Source organism: Papilio polytes, unplaced genomic scaffold (assembly GCF_000836215.1).
Source record: "Papilio polytes unplaced genomic scaffold, Ppol_1.0 DF823823.1, whole genome shotgun sequence".
Taxonomy (NCBI): domain Eukaryota; kingdom Metazoa; phylum Arthropoda; class Insecta; order Lepidoptera; family Papilionidae; genus Papilio; species Papilio polytes.
Window position 1 is genome coordinate 1,534,934 of NW_013525381.1, and position 17,650 is coordinate 1,552,583.

At 35.8% G+C, this 17,650-nt stretch overlaps 3 protein-coding genes across 3 annotated transcripts; 2 read left to right on the plus strand and 1 right to left on the minus strand.

The window, feature by feature from the left end:
• Window positions 1-1,226: 1,226 nt before the first annotated feature.
• Window positions 1,227-3,665, minus strand: LOC106103350 (elongator complex protein 4). The gene is made up of 7 exons (XM_013283092.1): window positions 3,305-3,665; window positions 3,166-3,201; window positions 2,966-3,081; window positions 2,589-2,838; window positions 1,767-2,038; window positions 1,450-1,684; window positions 1,227-1,357 (listed from the first exon to the last, which is right to left on the minus strand). The coding sequence occupies exons 1-7, from the start codon at window positions 3,414-3,416 to the stop codon at window positions 1,260-1,262; spliced, it is 1,119 nt and encodes a 372-aa protein (XP_013138546.1). The 5' UTR covers window positions 3,417-3,665; the 3' UTR covers window positions 1,227-1,259.
• Window positions 3,666-3,817: 152 nt separating this feature from the next.
• Window positions 3,818-6,309, plus strand: LOC106103348 (eukaryotic translation initiation factor 3 subunit M). Its single transcript, XM_013283089.1, has 7 exons — window positions 3,818-3,996; window positions 4,075-4,254; window positions 4,452-4,546; window positions 4,697-4,912; window positions 5,219-5,484; window positions 5,709-5,852; window positions 6,069-6,309. The coding sequence occupies exons 1-7, from the start codon at window positions 3,952-3,954 to the stop codon at window positions 6,281-6,283; spliced, it is 1,161 nt and encodes a 386-aa protein (XP_013138543.1). The 5' UTR covers window positions 3,818-3,951; the 3' UTR covers window positions 6,284-6,309.
• A 561-nt stretch (window positions 6,310-6,870) lies between these two features.
• On the plus strand, window positions 6,871-8,614 carry LOC106103367 (SUN domain-containing protein 3-like). The gene is made up of 4 exons (XM_013283110.1): window positions 6,871-7,172; window positions 7,367-7,522; window positions 7,702-7,988; window positions 8,066-8,614. The coding sequence occupies exons 1-4, from the start codon at window positions 6,987-6,989 to the stop codon at window positions 8,358-8,360; spliced, it is 924 nt and encodes a 307-aa protein (XP_013138564.1). The 5' UTR covers window positions 6,871-6,986; the 3' UTR covers window positions 8,361-8,614.
• The last annotated feature ends 9,036 nt before the right edge of the window (window positions 8,615-17,650 follow it).

Sequence of the window (17,650 nt, forward strand, 5' to 3'; positions counted from 1 at the left end):
GGCCACACCGCCGCCGCCACGCCGCACGCACACTCGCATAGCAGCAGACATAGTACTACTAAAAAGTACTGAAATAAACATTCTTTTGTAATGTCGCGTATCATTTCATGCTGTCCTTTTATTCTTGAATATATCACGTATTTACTCTTAATAATATTATAAATACGAAAGTTTAGAGGGATGGATGGATGTTTGTTAGAGCTTGTAGCCTAAACTGCTGAACGGATCTGAAATGTGGCATAGATGTCTACATCTATGCCACATTTCCTCTAGGAACAACACATAGGCTATCACTTTTTTTATTCCACGCGGACGGAGTAGCAGGCAAAAACTAATCATTAATAAATCTCACGGGACCAAAATATTAATTTGTTCGTTTAAAACGATGGTCAGATCAAAAGTTAAAATTCAAGCGAGATTGTACCAATAAACAAAACCAACATAATTTTATTTTTTTAATGTTAATATGCCTAATAATAAGAAAAAATAGACAAACACTTACAATAGTCAGCAGTATATATCCCGGCATATATGTGGCCCAAATGCCGAATGTAGCAATAAAGCATATAGTTAGTCCACTAGCTAGTAATGCCAGTGCGACGTAGTAAAACGGCGGCTCGGGCAATCCATCTTCAGGCATCGTCAGGAGACTTGATAATAAAATCCTTTGGGAGTCGCTTAAAAGCAGGAACCCACATACCACTTTCGTGAAACCACATATCTTCAAATAAATAAAAAAACATTTTTTAAATACACTACACCTTTTTTCAATAAAATCTAATTATATTTATTTTTTGCCTTATAGGCGCAATATTTATCGGGCGTAAACTATATCCTTTCCTAAACAGAAATTTTAAGGATTATAATATTTTAAACGGATATCTTACAAGAAATAAAGTGTTGAAACACCCGAAAAGCACTTTAGCACTCGCGATCTTTCTGATCTTCATTTGACTTATTTTAGTTACAAATTATTTTGCAATCAAAATTTTGTTTATATAAAAATGCAGTGTATAAACGAAATACAAGCCAACGTAGTAGTGAGTCCGCGTGGTATGTGCGATGAATAGTTTTGTCGGTTTTAGGGAGATACGCGCCGCTGAGCAGCTGGGGTGACTAATAATTAAGGTTTGTTTGAAATTAATGCTCGAGTTATTTTCATTTCCACATATGTTAAGCATGTCCGTTGTTTAAAGGTAGAATGATAAGTAAAATATAAGAGGGGGTAGTTTTAAAAAAATATATTTTTCAATAAATTTTTAAAAATCAATATCCTTTTTCTTAAATCCTCCGCAGCCAACTGCTTTGGGCACTGCTGTGATGTCATCTTGTTCTCTTTCACTGGATTCTTGAAGCTCTAGAATATTACAAAGATAACCTTTAGTCTCAATATAACAAAAATATCACAGCTAAGTAAATAACACTAAGATATTTTGGAATATGACTTACCTGGTGGCAAATGTAACTTTTCTATAACAAATTTCTTCCTGCGCAGTTTAAATGCTAGATCCAGACTAGGTGGTACATAAGGCACGAGGGAGTAAATAGCTGACAGCTTGGTGACATGGAACAAACCATGGTAGTCACTGTAAACAGGGTTTGTTTCACGACTGGAGCCTGCAAATGACTCTATCCTGACTGCATTGTCTATGGAATATAGAAGTCTGGGCATTAAATGCTCATCCTGAAAAAATACAAAAACACCATTTAGTAAATGCTGAAAATAAAAAAACTAAAACATTTTGAAAAAAAAAAAGAGATCTTACATCAAATAAATGTGATGGTATAGTAATAAACGCAACTGCTAAAGTATCTCTTAAAATTACTCTAAGAGTATATAAAAATTTAATCAAATCCTGTCCATAATCACTGTTTGCAGTTTCCTCGTCACAATCTGCAGCCAACCAGATCGGAGAGCCAAGTGACTGTATACTTATACGTAAAATATTTTTACTCTTACTACTTGTTTGAAACTCTTCTTTTGATACAAGTTCTTTGATTTCCGTTAACAGTTTAAAAAACATATAATTCTTGAAGCCTGGAGAGAAAATGTTCAATCAGCAATTTATAGACAAATCAAGAATAGTCACATGATATAGTTTATTATGAAGACTACCTCAATTGCATAGCCATGCGAGCCAATAATCTATATGGGTCTGCCCTAGAGGGCATTAGCCGGCCAACTATGGCTTCAAAGACTTACGGACTCTTCGACTTTGCGGCACATTTTTCACACTCATAAATATATATCAAGTATGACTTTTATTTTTCCTCAGTGTAATAAAAGTTTATGAAAAAAGCATATGTGGGTACCATTTTTTTAATACTTGTAATGTTTATATATGACTTGGTTCATCATCACCAGCTAACTATACATCCTCACTGAGGGGCTTAGAGCATACCCTAATAAGGGATGGTATTTAGCTTGGTTGATGTCTTAATTTAGTGCTTGACTAGTCATAGTCAGATGTGACTCATCCTAGTCAATATAGATATAGTCAATTGACTAATCAAGTTGGTCATCATCATCATTAACTTGCTCTTGTCCCCATGATGGGTCAGCACAGTATAAACAAAAACATAATTACCTTTTACTTTATCTTTGTGTCCATATTCATCTTCATTTAAAAAACAATAAGTGATACTACTTTTTTGTACAGTTTCTTTATCCATATGTTTGCTTAAATCAAAATGATGTCCAAATGAGGTATTACTGCCAAACGAAGATTCAACTTGACCCAAACCCTCATATCTCCAAGCTATTTTCATTTCAACATTGCCATCTTTTGGTGTTACTTCTTTTGGTAAATCTGTGCAAGGCTGTGGCAATTCATTCACCTGTAATAAAAACACATATTTATCTATTAAAGTTCAACTTAGTCTCATTTTTGGTTTATAAAGGTGGAATATAAATAAAGAAATAAACTCTTTTGAGTTAAAAATTAAGATCAACATTAAAACTTACGATAATACTAGGATCTTCATCAGCTGAAGCTATAAACAGTGCATGTTCCGAGGTGACACCTTCAGCTAGGAAGTACTTTGTTAGAACTCTACTGTAACTGCCTAAAATGTCTTCCTCTGAAAATAAGACAGACAAATAATATCTATGTGCTCTGCATACAATTTAATTATGAAACAAAGGTAATATAAATAAAAACTTACCAACAGCAAAAATAGCTCCTGAAGGTAGACCACCACCTAAAAAAGAAACAAAAATTAATCAAAAGCTTTCACTTTTTAAAGCTTATAAATATCATACAATCCACTATTGAGCATAGTTTAGGTCCAATTATACACTTACCAATTATGTGATCCAGCGATGGAATACCAGATGATACAAAAGGCAAGTTATTTTTTAGTTTGGTTCCTTTGATACTGTATTGTGAATCTGATTTCTTATGAAAACTTGACATTTTTATATCTTAGAAGTAATGTGTATGAAAATTAAGCAATAAAAGAGTCAGTCGAGTTCAAACTTTGTTAGGTTATAAAAATATACTAAATTGGACTAAACTGTAACAATATTTTGTTTTTTAACTGTCAAACAGAAGATGCTGTAATTGATTATGTAAATATAAGTGTTCTGCTTATGGCTTATGTGATTAATTATTAACTATTCACACAAAATAAAATAACATACTTTAAAATAAATTTTTCATGTTTTCCATTTTTTTGGCAAACATCAATTTAATGTCAATGTCAGTATTAAATAGTTGCCATTGTTATTTGCATCAACAACAGATTAGGTAAAATAAATGTTTATCCGAACCGAAGAGAAAGCTTTTTACTCTGCGTCTTATGTACGTAACTATATGTCAATGTCATTATGTTTGCCTTTTTGACTCGCTTGCTTAGCTGGCTCACGTTTTAATTTATTTTATTTAGCTGCAAAACATCACTTCACTTGTAATTTAAGTCAAATTCTAAATACCTTTATATCGTTTCAAAATGCAGGGTCCTGCCATTTTTATGGATATATCGCTCGAAGATCAAGTAAGTCATGTTAATATAACCTCAAAATCATTTACTTTCTACTAGGGTAAAATTACAACAGTTTCAACATGTTTACAGGCACAAGAACTCAGAAAGTATTTTAAAAGTCTTGGCGCAGAAATATCCGAGGAAAAGTCACCAAAGGGAATCGAAGATGATTTACATAAAATAGTTGGCGTGTGCGATGTTTGCTTGAAAGAAACTAATGAATCTGACATCGAAGCCATCCTCAACAGTATTGTTTCTATAATGGTTTCCGTAAGTATACTAAATGTGTCTTTTTGAACGAATAGCCCTTTGCTGTTGAAATTTAAAAATATTTTTTTTATAATTTCAGTTGCACATAAATAAATATAGGTAGCACATAAGTAAATAAAATTATCTGATGTCGAGTGAAAACTTGAGAAAACACAATAACATTTACATTATGTAATTTTTCATTCTTTACATTTCAGATACCATTGGAAAGAGGTGAGAACCTAATAGTGGCATTCAGTCAAAGGCTTGGCAAATCACCGGGACCCAAAGTTGGATTGATAGCTCTACAGTCGTAAGTGTTTTAAAACATTTTAAATAAATAATAATCAAATGTTAAAAGACAATGTAAAAACATGAAAAATCACTTGATTTAACATGAAGAATTTAAGTACCATCTACTAAAAAAGGTATTATTTTAAAAAAAACTACCTTCATTTTCCAGTCTATGGAGGTTATATAACAACTTGGAGGCCAATTCACCTTTGAGATACCATGTATACTACCATGTGATAGAGCTTGCTGCGCGTGTTGGTGCTGTCAAGGATGTGTTCTCCGGTGTAGAGCAGCTGAAGAAGGAGTTCTCAAGCTGTCCTCCCTCTAATGAACAGATGCAAAAGTTGTACAGATTGCTGCATCAAGTTTTAAAAGATCAAAACAGGTAGAGTTTTCAAAGAATGTACTCTTTTACAGAAATTCATTATATGCAATTTCTTACTTTATCTGGTTATCTTTAGTCAAGAATATAAATGCCCATCATTGAAATTTAGCAAAGATATAGTCTGGAAGAACACGAACTACTGAATCTTATTTGAATGTTTTTCAATTAATACAAGTAGAGAAGGTAATTTTTAAAAAAATATCTCATTTGATTTGCTATGTTTAAGTAAATATTAAAATAAATGGCACCATGATATCTTTGGTTGGCAGTCTGCTCAATGATTAGTTATTTATCACTTCATTCCAGTGAATTAGCTTCAAAAGTGATGATAGAGTTACTTGGCACATATACAGATGAGAATGCATCCTACGCCAGAGAAGATGCTATCAAGTGCATAGTCACCGCACTAGCTGATCCCAACACATTCCTGCTGGACCCATTGCTGTCGTTGAAACCTGTTCGGTTCTTAGAAGGGGAACTCATATATGATTTACTCACCATCTTTGTGTCAGAGAAACTCTCGAGTTATCTTAAGTTTTATGAGAATCATAAGGAATTTGTGCAGTCACAAGGTATGTTACATTAAAATTATTTACATTTAGTATTCTAAATATTAAATATGTACCTTTATGGCTCCATGTCTATCTTGTATACTAATAGCACTAGAAATTAAGAAAGGCATTTTTAAAATTCCACAAAATATACATCCAATGCTGGAAAAGTTAGTTTCCTACATAATGTAAGCATTTAAAACATGTAACAGTAATATAATTTTAAATTTTTTATTTATCCTAAGGGCTTAACCATGAGCAGAATGTGAAGAAGATGAGAATATTATCATTCATGCAGATGGCGGAGACCAATCCAGAAATAGCCTTTGACGATATGATCTCTGAGCTGCAAATTGAAGAACAGAATGTCGAAGCTTTTGTTATTGAAGGTAATGTTTCAATACTTTTTACTGTTCTTAGTGAATTTTTAACTGTGATCAATTTTTTTGAAGGATGATAGAAAGCAATTTAAATGATGTTACCATTACCACCAAGAAATGATTTGCTGATAGCATGAAATCAAATTTAATATATCTGAGGAAGGATACATATTTGTTGTATTTAGATGTTATTGTGCCATGTTCTGTAGTATTGTATGTTGTTAGTGTTGAAGACGAAACTGGTGCGCGCGCGCATGGACCAGGCGGGGCGCTCGGTGCGCGTGACGAGCACGATGCACCGCACGTTCGGGCCGGCGCAGTGGCAGCAGCTGCGCAGCGTGCTGCTGGCGTGGCGCGCCAATGTGCACCAGGCACACGAGTCTATGAAGTCAGTCGCTGCCGCACAGCTCGAGTACACCGCGCAGCAACAGAAACCATAAATCAGTTTAATAAAATTTTTACACTATTAGTTGTTTTATTTCATCGCGTTAGATCTGAACGTAATAAAAGCTGTTGTTTTCATAAGTTCGCTAATCTAAATATATTTTTAGGGTACTTATTTACGTATTAACTTACATCTATATACTAATCACAGAGTACTTTGTAACATACTGAAACTAATATTATAGAGAGGAATAACTCAAAAACTACTGGGCCAATTTTAAAAATTCTTTCACTGTTTGAAAGGTAATTTATCTGAGTAACAGGCTATATTTTTTTAACGTCACGCGGTTGAAATCACGAGCAACAGCTAGTATATAATATAATGATAAATAAAATTCATAACAAATCTAATGGGATAAAGGTTTTAGCACTACTAGCGGCCCGGCTGAGATTTCTTCCCTTTTTTAACACATTAAATGGTCACGTGAGACTGTAATTTACAAACCTGTGGCATCAATTTCTTTCTAGCGCCTTGGGCGGTCGCGGACAAACAAATTTTACTGATTTTTTTGAGTTGTTAGGATTAAGGTCGGTGATGAAACCTCTGTAAGATAAAGAAGTTTCAAAGTTTGACATTTAAGAATTAAAAATGATAATGACAGTTGTTTGTTTGTAAACTTGGCAATACGCTAACAAGAATTTTAATATTTATAAGAGGTTTATTGTGTAAAACGCTTTAAGTTTGTATATAACGTTGTAATGGATTACGATGATGACGAGGGATGCGGCATCCGCAACGTCTTTCGATCGTTTGTGTGCGTGGCGCTGACACTGCTACTGGGGCTGCACGTGTACTCCTACCTGTGGGGCTCGCAGGACACAATCGAGGGGGACTTCGGGGATATCAAATACATGGTTATGCAACTAACACAGGGTCTATCTGAGGTGGTTTGCTATTCTTATTTTGTAAACAAATCTTTTTATAATAAAAATCAAAACAATGATTTAGTTATGTAGCTTTGTTTGTGTTAATTTATTGCGACAACTGCAAAAGGTATTTTCTGCATTCTTTAGACCAAAGACTAATCTAAACCAGTTTCTACAAGCTATCAATCGTTGTAATTAATTGTTATTTGAAGATGAACCGTGAACATGAACGTATCCGCAATGAATTGGAGAGGATGTCTTCCGCGCTGCCCGCGATGACTGCGGCGTCGGGCCGCGTAAAGGACGCGTTGGAGCCCACACGCCGACACACCCGCCAGCTGATGGATATGGGCGACTACGATCGACAGGTGTAAAAAAATTATATAAATCTATTAGTTTGCCATTTTTATTGCTAAAGCCTAAGGAAATTTCTCTTTCTTTATTGACTCTTTTCAGTGTTTGCATCATATCGGACAAGAATAAATTGGCATCTATGACTGTGAGGGTTATATGGTCAACATTTTCTTGATTTAAGATATTTTATTAGATAGCAGATTACGCTCTGGAGTCCGCCGGAGCTCGTATAATCGACACTGGAGAGACGCAAGAGTACGCGATCTACGAATCATCAGTGGGTTGGGCGCTGCACGCGGTTAGTTCGTTGCTCTGCCGCGAGTGCCCCGGCGCCTCTGCCATCCTGCGTCCCGGCACACTACCCGGTGAGTGCTGGGCTTTCCGCGGCTCTCGGGGCGAAGCCACTATACGTCTCGTGGGTTCCGTCCACGTCACCGGCATCAGCGTTGAACATATACCAGCGCATATCTCGCCAACAAAGTAAGTTCCACATTTTACTTTTATGGATCTGGTTTATACCAATTCCGATACTCGACTTCATACAATTTTCGTTACAGAGAAATATCATCAGCGCCGCGTCTATTCCAGCTAGAAGGATTGTCGCACCGTGGGGACTTACATCCACACGACTTTGGCAGTTTCGAGTACGATAAAGACGGTAAGCCTATCCAGTACTTCGAAGTGCAGCAGCCGGCGGCAGTAGGTTACCACGTCGTAAGATTCAAAGTGTTCTCCAACTGGGGCCATTCGATGTACACTTGTGTGTACCGAGTCAGGATACACGGGGAATTGGCGCCGGGACAGGCGCCGCAAAAGACCATTACTGATGAAGAAACGATACCGTTACATTAAGAAATGTTAAGATATTTGTTATAAGTTGTTTTAAGCTTCTTGTAGTCAATTTTGTCAGCATAATAGCTATGAGACTATTAATTTAATCTTAGTTTTCATTTTTTAAATTTCAATATCAGTCTGTAACAAATTTAAATATCTGTATTTAGATTTGTTTATTCATTTTTATTTGTTTTACACATTTATGAAACTTGTACCGGTGTTTTTTAAACTTGTGATTATGAATGATAATTTGTATTATGCCAATTTAGAAACACTTTTAATTTATACGTATTACATTTTATGCAACGGAATCTAAAGTAATCATATTTTAAATTATTGAAAAACTTTATCAGATATTTTAATTCGTGATCAAATTGTTGTATATTAATCATTGTCCACCATTTATATCATAAGGTGCAATATATTTAATAATATAAGTAATTTGTTAAAAGTAATTCATTTGTAATTTGGAATAAAGTATGATTATGGTTATTTAAATTATTATCTTATTATTATTCATCAATCCGCCAGCCACTTCTAGTAATTTCTTAAGATATGTACAATCATAGGATCATATTGGTGCTTTTATAATATAATTAATAGTTTTGTTTAATTGCTTCAATGCAGGTGCAAGCGTAGAATCCTTTGCACAAAACGATATGGACGGTAGCTACCTAGATTTTTTCGAAACCATTATAGCCAGGTGGCCGGTTACACTGGCCATTGTGTTTTGCACAAAACTAGAGAAAGCTAAAATCATACGTCGATGTTAATCTGGGTGTCCGGCAGTAGGCCATAAAATGCGTCCATTGTGAGTGGACAATACGACAAAGCACATAAATTACCATGAACCGAGTGATCATGAGCCCCCGCCGCGCGCGCACTAATGGGTTGGCGCGTCCGAAACCAGCTTTGTATCGGAGACTTCACGGACATGTGAAAGGGTAATAAATCGCAATATAAATAATACCCAAAAGGGTCAACAATGACTTTTGTAATCTATTGTTGGTTTATATTTTTTCAATCGCAGAAGATAGCGCAAAACTTTTAATCCTAGCAGCGCTTTCCAAAGCTAAGTTAATGCACCTTTTTATACTTATTTAAAGTTAAAATCTTTAAAATAATTAATACTTAAAACCCGATAAATAGAAGAAGTTATAATTTTCTTATACTTTCTGTGATGTAAAACAGATTTGAAAAAATGCGTTCACTAGCTCCCCTACGTTTATAAAGTTTATCGTTAACTAACTAAACGTTACCATTTTCATTTCAAGCAAAGAAAAATAAATAGTCGTTACATATTGGAATTCCAAGTCTACGCCGCAAATAATTGTGTCACCAATATATGTTTGTATTGTTTGTAATTGCATTCCTATCCGCAAGTCTGTAATAAATAATAATAGAGAAAACTGCGACATACGAATCTCATAGTTCAACTAAATATTAATAACAATAAATAATAATAATAACTACCGTGCTTTATTCTTAGTATACTTTTGATTATAACATAAAAATAGTCATTAGTCACCGATTATCACTTAAATAATATGTCTTATTTAATTTAATATAACTATATTACATTGTATGAGACAAGCGCGAAATTTACTTCATTTACCCACACGATATGATATACGTACGTCTCTGGACAATACTAATGGACTTTGGCTACGTCATGGAGAGATATCGAGGACCCTTTCTTCGGTGATTTCTATACCCAATGACAAATAGGTAGGAGTTAAAAAGGGTGAAAGCATCTCTCCATGAAATTTATCCTTTTCGTAGCACCGCCTACGTGTACTACTTAATATTAATGATGTGATCTTAGTTGGGATGTCTCTCGCAGCTTCCAACTGACGTGTATTAATGAGCGGCAATGTGGCCATAGCCCTCCACGGTCACCTTTATACTTACGCTAATCAAAACTTGCTGGTCAATGGAAAGAATACGGAAAGAATAGTAGTAAAGTAGGCAAAGTGTTGAAACAGTGTTATATATTTTTTATTAAATGTAAATAATATTTCTATCGTATAAAAAGTCACCTCCGTAAAGAAGTAACCTCCGAAAACATCTCCTACCTAACGAGCATTTTGTGATTTAATTATTCTATGTTGATAACAATCGAGCGAAAACTTGACCACGGACAAAATATTTTAAGTTACTATTTATTTGAAAAAGCTCATAGACTAGGAACCACAGCACGGGTTGCAGTATTGTGAAGCCACGCGTATCACCAATAACGGCTAGGTGAGATAACACAAAGGTTTAGCCGCCAAAATATTTAACATTGTTATAAAATGTTTCTACCTTATCGCTCGTCAAAGGCTTGAACTAGAAAGGATTACGGATAGCTTTACGCTCCGATGTGCCGCTATGCCTTACATTATTTAAACTTCCGTAAGTAAAGGCGCAAGTTACAAGCGAAGAGCACGTTGATTGCGAAATTAAAACTTCATTTTTTAGATGTATCAACTACGCGATATTTATTTGTTTTAAATAAGAGTATTCTAAATATAATAATGTCACAATCACCACACAATAGATATCTAAAAAATACCGTAAATAAGGCTATGAGCGTCATTGTTGCGACATTTCTAGTCGCATGATATAAAGACAGGGTTCAATATTTCGATTTAGTTACTTTATGTATATAAAAGCTATTATTTAAAGTTTGTATTTTATTTATAGTAAAAAGTAAACAAAAATTCTTCGCTTGGACCATACTAAAATTCTGTTATTTGCGTTGATGTCGTGTAAGGATTGATTTTAAATAGTCGCAAGAACGTATTGTATAGAAACATTCTTTGTCCTTTACATCAGACGACGCTCTCGTGTCCGCATCGATGACTTTGCTAAATATCGTTCAGGAAATGCGATTTTAACAGCGAAAACATCGGAATTACAAATCATTATGATCCACTTCATTGCCTCCGGGCAAAGCGTGATTGTCATCTTACCCTTTCATTTTATACTGTTTAATCTAAACAGTCGACTAACAATAAGCTATAATACCATTCTTTACAGTATCATTTGTTATATCGCCATGTCTTTGTCAATCCTTCACGTTAGTGCCGGAAGGAGTTTAAGGTAACAAACGAATTGTTAACTGTCTGACACTTAGTAAAGGCAAATATACTAGTTCGTCTTGTAAGTTTAGTTTTCTAAGGTTTTCATAACTAAAATCAGAGAGTGATATTTGTTTCTAACGTTCATGAGCCTAGTAACTCTTACTAGATCTGTTAATAATCATCTTTTTTTTACAATACATTATCTTTATCCTAAGAGTGATTTAATTAATTTAATTGTATAGATGTTATAGTTAGTTCTCATACGTAGTTTTAATAATAACTAAAAAAAAAACATTTTACATGTGACCGAAAATATTTATTCTTGTGGTTACAAAATTTTACCAACTTCTTCTTTGCGTTAACCCACTTATTGTAAAAAAAAATTGGCAATCAAGAAGTGGACTTAACTCATTATGAGAAGGGTTCACGGCAGGTAGGTCCGTATGTTGCGATCGCCCTTTGAAATATAGAAAAACGGCCATTTATTAAAGTAGAGGCCTCAGTAATTATTGGAACCATTCCAACATATTCGCTACCTGCCGACAATTTGCCATTCGCCCCTTTGTCTGTCGGCGTGGCGCCCTAAAGGGTTTCTAATTTTCAATACGGCGTGTAACTATCCCGCCTTTTATTCGTAATTTTCTCTTTCGCGGTGGTTACGCTGGACGCAATATGGCGCGGTATTTTTTTTGACATAGGCAAGGGTAAGCAATTAAGTGGTACAACATTGGCTTTGTTCACTTTTTGCGGTCGCCACGATTGTAATGGTCGATAATTCCACATACATCTCAAAACATAATTTCGTAACAATGATAAGTACCTGGATACTGTAATTATAATGTACACAATGCGAAATTGGATTAAATTTTATATCGGATGTGGAGAAATTACTTCCTACCGATATTCTCTGATAACTACGACTAGTTAAATATGAGATTGCAAATAATACTTTTGTTCTTTTGTAGTGTGTTCGAAGCGGTGGACTGATAGGCGTGGACATAAATGACAACTTGATTTTATTTACGAAATATAAAATGGTATATATATGGAACATGGTAAATATTCGTCTTCCGCGAGATTCTTTTTTTGGATCGGATTACTTTCCTGTGTTTGGGGATAAAGCTTATCTGTTGTTATATCCGGGTTTTATTCTGACTCAAACAAGATTTGACCAAACAGTTTGTCAGAGTGTCGGTTGAATGGTAACAAATTTTGTTCATACATATGTTTCTCCATATCAGTTTCGCAACAGAAATTATAATGTAATACTGTTATTGTATACAATTACACGGTCCAGTCAATCGCGTATGTAAACAGAGCTGCGGAGTCCATCGCGACAGTTTGTCCGCAAACAAGGATCGAATGAATATAGACAAGCGTGTGTTCTTACGGATCGCGTTACAACAACAAATATTCCTTGTTTATTTATATCGGAGTGGAGTGGCGACTCGCCCCCGCTGCCGAATAATGCGATGCAGTCGCCATGGCAACGCTGCAGCCCCACGCGCATGAGAGCCCATAAAAAACAAAAACAGAACGCAGCAACCTCGCTTCGAATCACCCCGGTTCCTGTCGCCGCGAGTCCGAGACTTCAGTCCCTCCTTTCAAACATAATTTATGATCTCGGGGAAATAAACATAAAAAATAGAAAAAGGAAAAGACGGCACGCACGATAAAAAAGCTCGCAGTAAAAGCTCGGGGTGAGGCCCCGCCGCCGGGCGGCAACCCTTCCGCCGCCGCCCCTCGGCGCGCCCTCGCCCGCCGAGGTAAAGGGTTAGGGCGACTAACCCTCTACATATCACTATGTAAGCATTATACTCTAATGTAAATCGCAATTGCTTTCGTTGGAACGTAATGTATAACATTTCGAACATGGCGGTATAATTTTCTTTCAGCTTCTTTGTACATAGTTTTATCGAACTATTATTTGTCAAGTTTTTGTAAAATTAATGTTTATAGAATCGTAACATCTTACAGTTTTTATAGTTATCTCCTGGAGTGGTATGTGAGCGACGATGACTAGCGGGATCGGTATAACGAGTCTTTAATGTTAATGTGCTCCCAGCGCAACAACAGCCAGTAGGCAAGGGTAGCGGGCAACGAGCAGCGTCTGCAGCCCTCGCGGACTTCTGCCGCCTCCCTGCCTCTGCACCCTCTCACTACCGCACAAATATGTAGTTAAGCTCAGAATTTCGTTTAGTGATGCTACAACTATCGACACTGGGTAATATTTGCTCTTTAATACCTTGACAAACATAATTTTTCCCTGAAAAAATCTCATTAATAACAATGATTGTTGCAAATAATTGAGTCTGTATGACTGTATCTATATTGATAAATTCATGTTCCTGGAAAAGATATTTGTTTTTTATCCTTCAATAACGAAGCAAAACAGTGTACACAATTACGCAATCAAAATAATTTTCTTTCTTATCTCATTTCGTAGAAATTAACCACAAGAAGTGAACATTATTAGTATGAGTAGATACACTTTAACTTTATCATTACTATTCTTTATATCGATATATCACGAAAAGTCATCGAAGCGCATCGCCAGGTACAGCACTAGATGATTTTTTACTGGGCTTCCACCCACTGTCCGGCCGTAGTCCGGACGCCGCCCTTTGCGTCTCTGCTTTTTGGCAATTCTATTTATTGCCGATGTCTCGAGCTTTGCTCTGAGGAAAACTGGCGTGATGTTAATTTCCTGTGCCGATCATCGAACACGTTTTCTTTGCGCCTACTCAGAAATATGGCGCGGGCACCGTGAATGTATATATCTGTTTATCATAAGAGCATATTATTTATTAAAGTGTTGATTTTATTTCCTTTTTCGGACGCTAATTCTAACACATTTTTGGTTTAGCTTTGTAAACAATGGTTTGTTTAAATTATTTAAGCTTTCGTGAGGTAATACTAGAAAGTAATTGTTAAATAGGTATACGGCATACTCACGTCATATTTTCCGGTAGCCACTAGGTACTCGTATATTTATTAATTTTCGAATTTAACGTATAAATGTAAGATTTCTGCTTTGTTTTAATTTGGATCTGAGCTGAGTAGTAAGTGATTGATATTAAGAATAATTGAAACCATTGAAAAATTGCTACGTTACTTAAGTTTAGAAAAATTAAATTATTATTCACACTCATCTAATGTAATCGTGTTTCCTTAAGCGATGCCCTATTTCACGTCCTCCGTGTGACCGGTATTAATAATAGCGCTCGCTTATGCGAAGGGCTCAATTCTGCTCGAAGGGGCACTACACTTATTTAAATTCCCATTTTTGTAGCAAATTTACATTAGATTCCACGCACGCCAAGATGTCAAGGTACGTCGTGTCCCTTGTGTTGTAAATTGAGGGTCACACAAAAACCGTTAAGCCGGCTCCATAACGTCCAGCCGCTCGCTTGCGGCGGACAACTTTTTTTATTGCCTTTCATGTCCGATCTTTGAAAAAAAAAATCGCGCGCTATTTTTTACAAAGTATCGATCGCCGGTAAACGGTTCAAAGTATGGTTTCAATTTTTCTAAAAAAATGTAAAATTACGAGGGGACGATTATAAACACATGCGCAAGCCGCGTCAAATCTTCAGCCGGCGTGCGTTCTACGTTCGGGGACGCGTTACGGCTTTTTTAAAAACGGGGGAAGAGTGTTTTTTAAAAATAAAATTACACTTTTGTAGCCAAAAACGTGTCCCCGCAGTCGAGTCCAATTGTTGCGTGTCGGATGAGCACGCGTTCGATTTTTACGGAAGAAAGGGATTTTTTATGGCGCGGTAAACGTCGTGCGTTGTCATTTCTTACCATTTGCCCTGGCTTCGCTTTATTGTCATGTGTCTCGTGCCACGAACCCTTTGCCTCCACATAAGCTTGAGTCTGAGCTGGCCTCGGGCTAGAAAATAGAGCATGTTTATGTAACGTTTGACAAACATTTTGATATTTACTTTACGTAGTGATCTAACAAGTATGAAATAACAATTCAAGCTTTGAGTTAAAACATATCTATAATAAATAAAAATACCTACTATAACCTAAAATGTTGGAGATAAAATAGCCAAACATTGAAATACGCCGAGACCAGTGGTAATAAAAAATAGTGTGGTTGGCCGAGGGCGACACCGAAAGAGGTGAACGAGTCGCAACAACTTTTTACTCCCTTCGTAGGGAGGGCGGCCCTCCCCGCTCTGCCCTCGCCGCCGGGAGGGTCTCCGGAGATGAAAGTTTTGTGGGGTTAACGCAACTAACACATACGTACGCGTGAGACAACAAACGTGCGCAGTTACCTAACTCTAACTTTAATTGTGTCTTTTCAATCGATACTCACACCTAACTCTACGGCTACGCGACAAACGTCACGGCTCGAGCAATAACTCAAATAGGTGAAATCTTTCGAGATTTACTCACTTGTAATTCAAAGAAGTTTTGAACTATACGAATAAAACAATACATAGTACCATGTACGCGAGATTTTTAGACGTGTCTTAAAATAGTGTTGTGTCGAAAAACATTACTAAATATGATTTAAAACAATACAAAATTGGTATTACATCGCTTTTGTAATAAGATAAAGGCAGTAACTAATTAGATAAATCGCCTTGGCCTGGTTGAGCTACAGATTTAATACTTTTTTTACTATAAGAAACTTCTTTAATACTTTACTGCTTATAACTTTCACACATGTAACGGACATGTCCGGGTCTAATGTGCATCTATGAAGTATTTCGTGCACTCACCAGTCACCCTTCGCTATCCCTTGCTGCAAAAAACCGGACAATTGCATTCCGCGTTGTTCCTTTGCATAAATCAATAGGTCCAGCGGCCATTGTGCAACAGAATCTTGGGGTGGAGTAAATAAAACTTCGTTGCGTTACGATGTTGAATAATAATTGCAATTATGTATGATAGTCGCATAGGCATAGTACATCTTTAATCTTACTTCATACTAATATTATAAAAGCGTTTAGATGGATGGATATTTGTTAGAGTTTTCGCCTAAACGACTGTAAGAATCTCGATGAAAATGAGACGTAGAGTTATAGTCAGGAAGAATACATAAGTTACTTTTGTTTTTTTTTTAACGCTAAGCGAACGTTCATAATACTTTAAACGTAAATGTTTATTGTAAAATTTGTATGTAACAGTGTCACGAAGTGTTAATCTAGCCATTTTTAAGATGTTTCTATTTGTTGTAAATTAAATACGAAGATATGATTTGAATAGGTTATGAAAACTTAATAAAATAGATAAAACCCGCAAGAAAACGTAAGATTTATCCAGTTACCAGGGTCACGAAACGAGAGAAACGCTTTTTAGGTGCAACTTCCTTGATAATTTAGTGTTTTTATTTAGTTTGTTTTTAAACACTCACCTGTGTCATCTTTTCCCTGCTAATTGTCAAGCTTTTAATTCTCTAGATACATAACATCTTATTACATCCATTTTTATCTTTAAGAATGTGTGTTCATCTAATTTGTTAGAGGCTTGTTGCGATTTGTACCTGCTTGCATGTTAAAATGTTTGCGGGTGTTCACGTTTCTCGGAAAGTTGATCGGATGCTTTGATAATATCGTTCTATTTTTTAACACATTAGAATTCAATTGCAAGCTTATTCGTATTTGATTTATTCCGTTTGTCTTGATAATATTTTTTTTATCATCAGATTAGACTTGCTGATATAAAGCACCAATTCTAAACAATGCATTATTAATAAATGCTGTGGAAATGTGTCGAAGTGTGAAAATGCTATCTCGATCTACTTTATTGTGTTTGAAATAAGATAAATGCCTGCCTTTTTTGCTAATTTATTATTTTAAACGCCCATTTATATAAAAAGGACATTCAAAACACCTTAAATAATTTTATCTTTATATTTTTATACTAAAAGAATATGTATACTTAATCAACGCTTAGTGTATTTTATGAATTAATGTTAATAATACTAACTTTTTTTCACCACATTCAAATATTCTTACTCAGTTTTAAATTTATCAGAAATACGGAAATCATCGGGCGGAATGTTTAGTTTTGTCATCGATTACGCAAACTGTTTCAAGGGTGCGTTGCGTTCGTCCATTGTGAAAAAAGTATGAGAGAGTGTATGTATATAAAAACTGCAAGCAGCTGTCGTGCGGCACACATGCGAATTGTAGCGCGCAAGCCGCGGATACCAAAGGGCGTATGTCCCCACTATCACGGGGACGTTCCGTCCTTTTGCTTAGCGTGTGAGGTTCATGTGGGGAC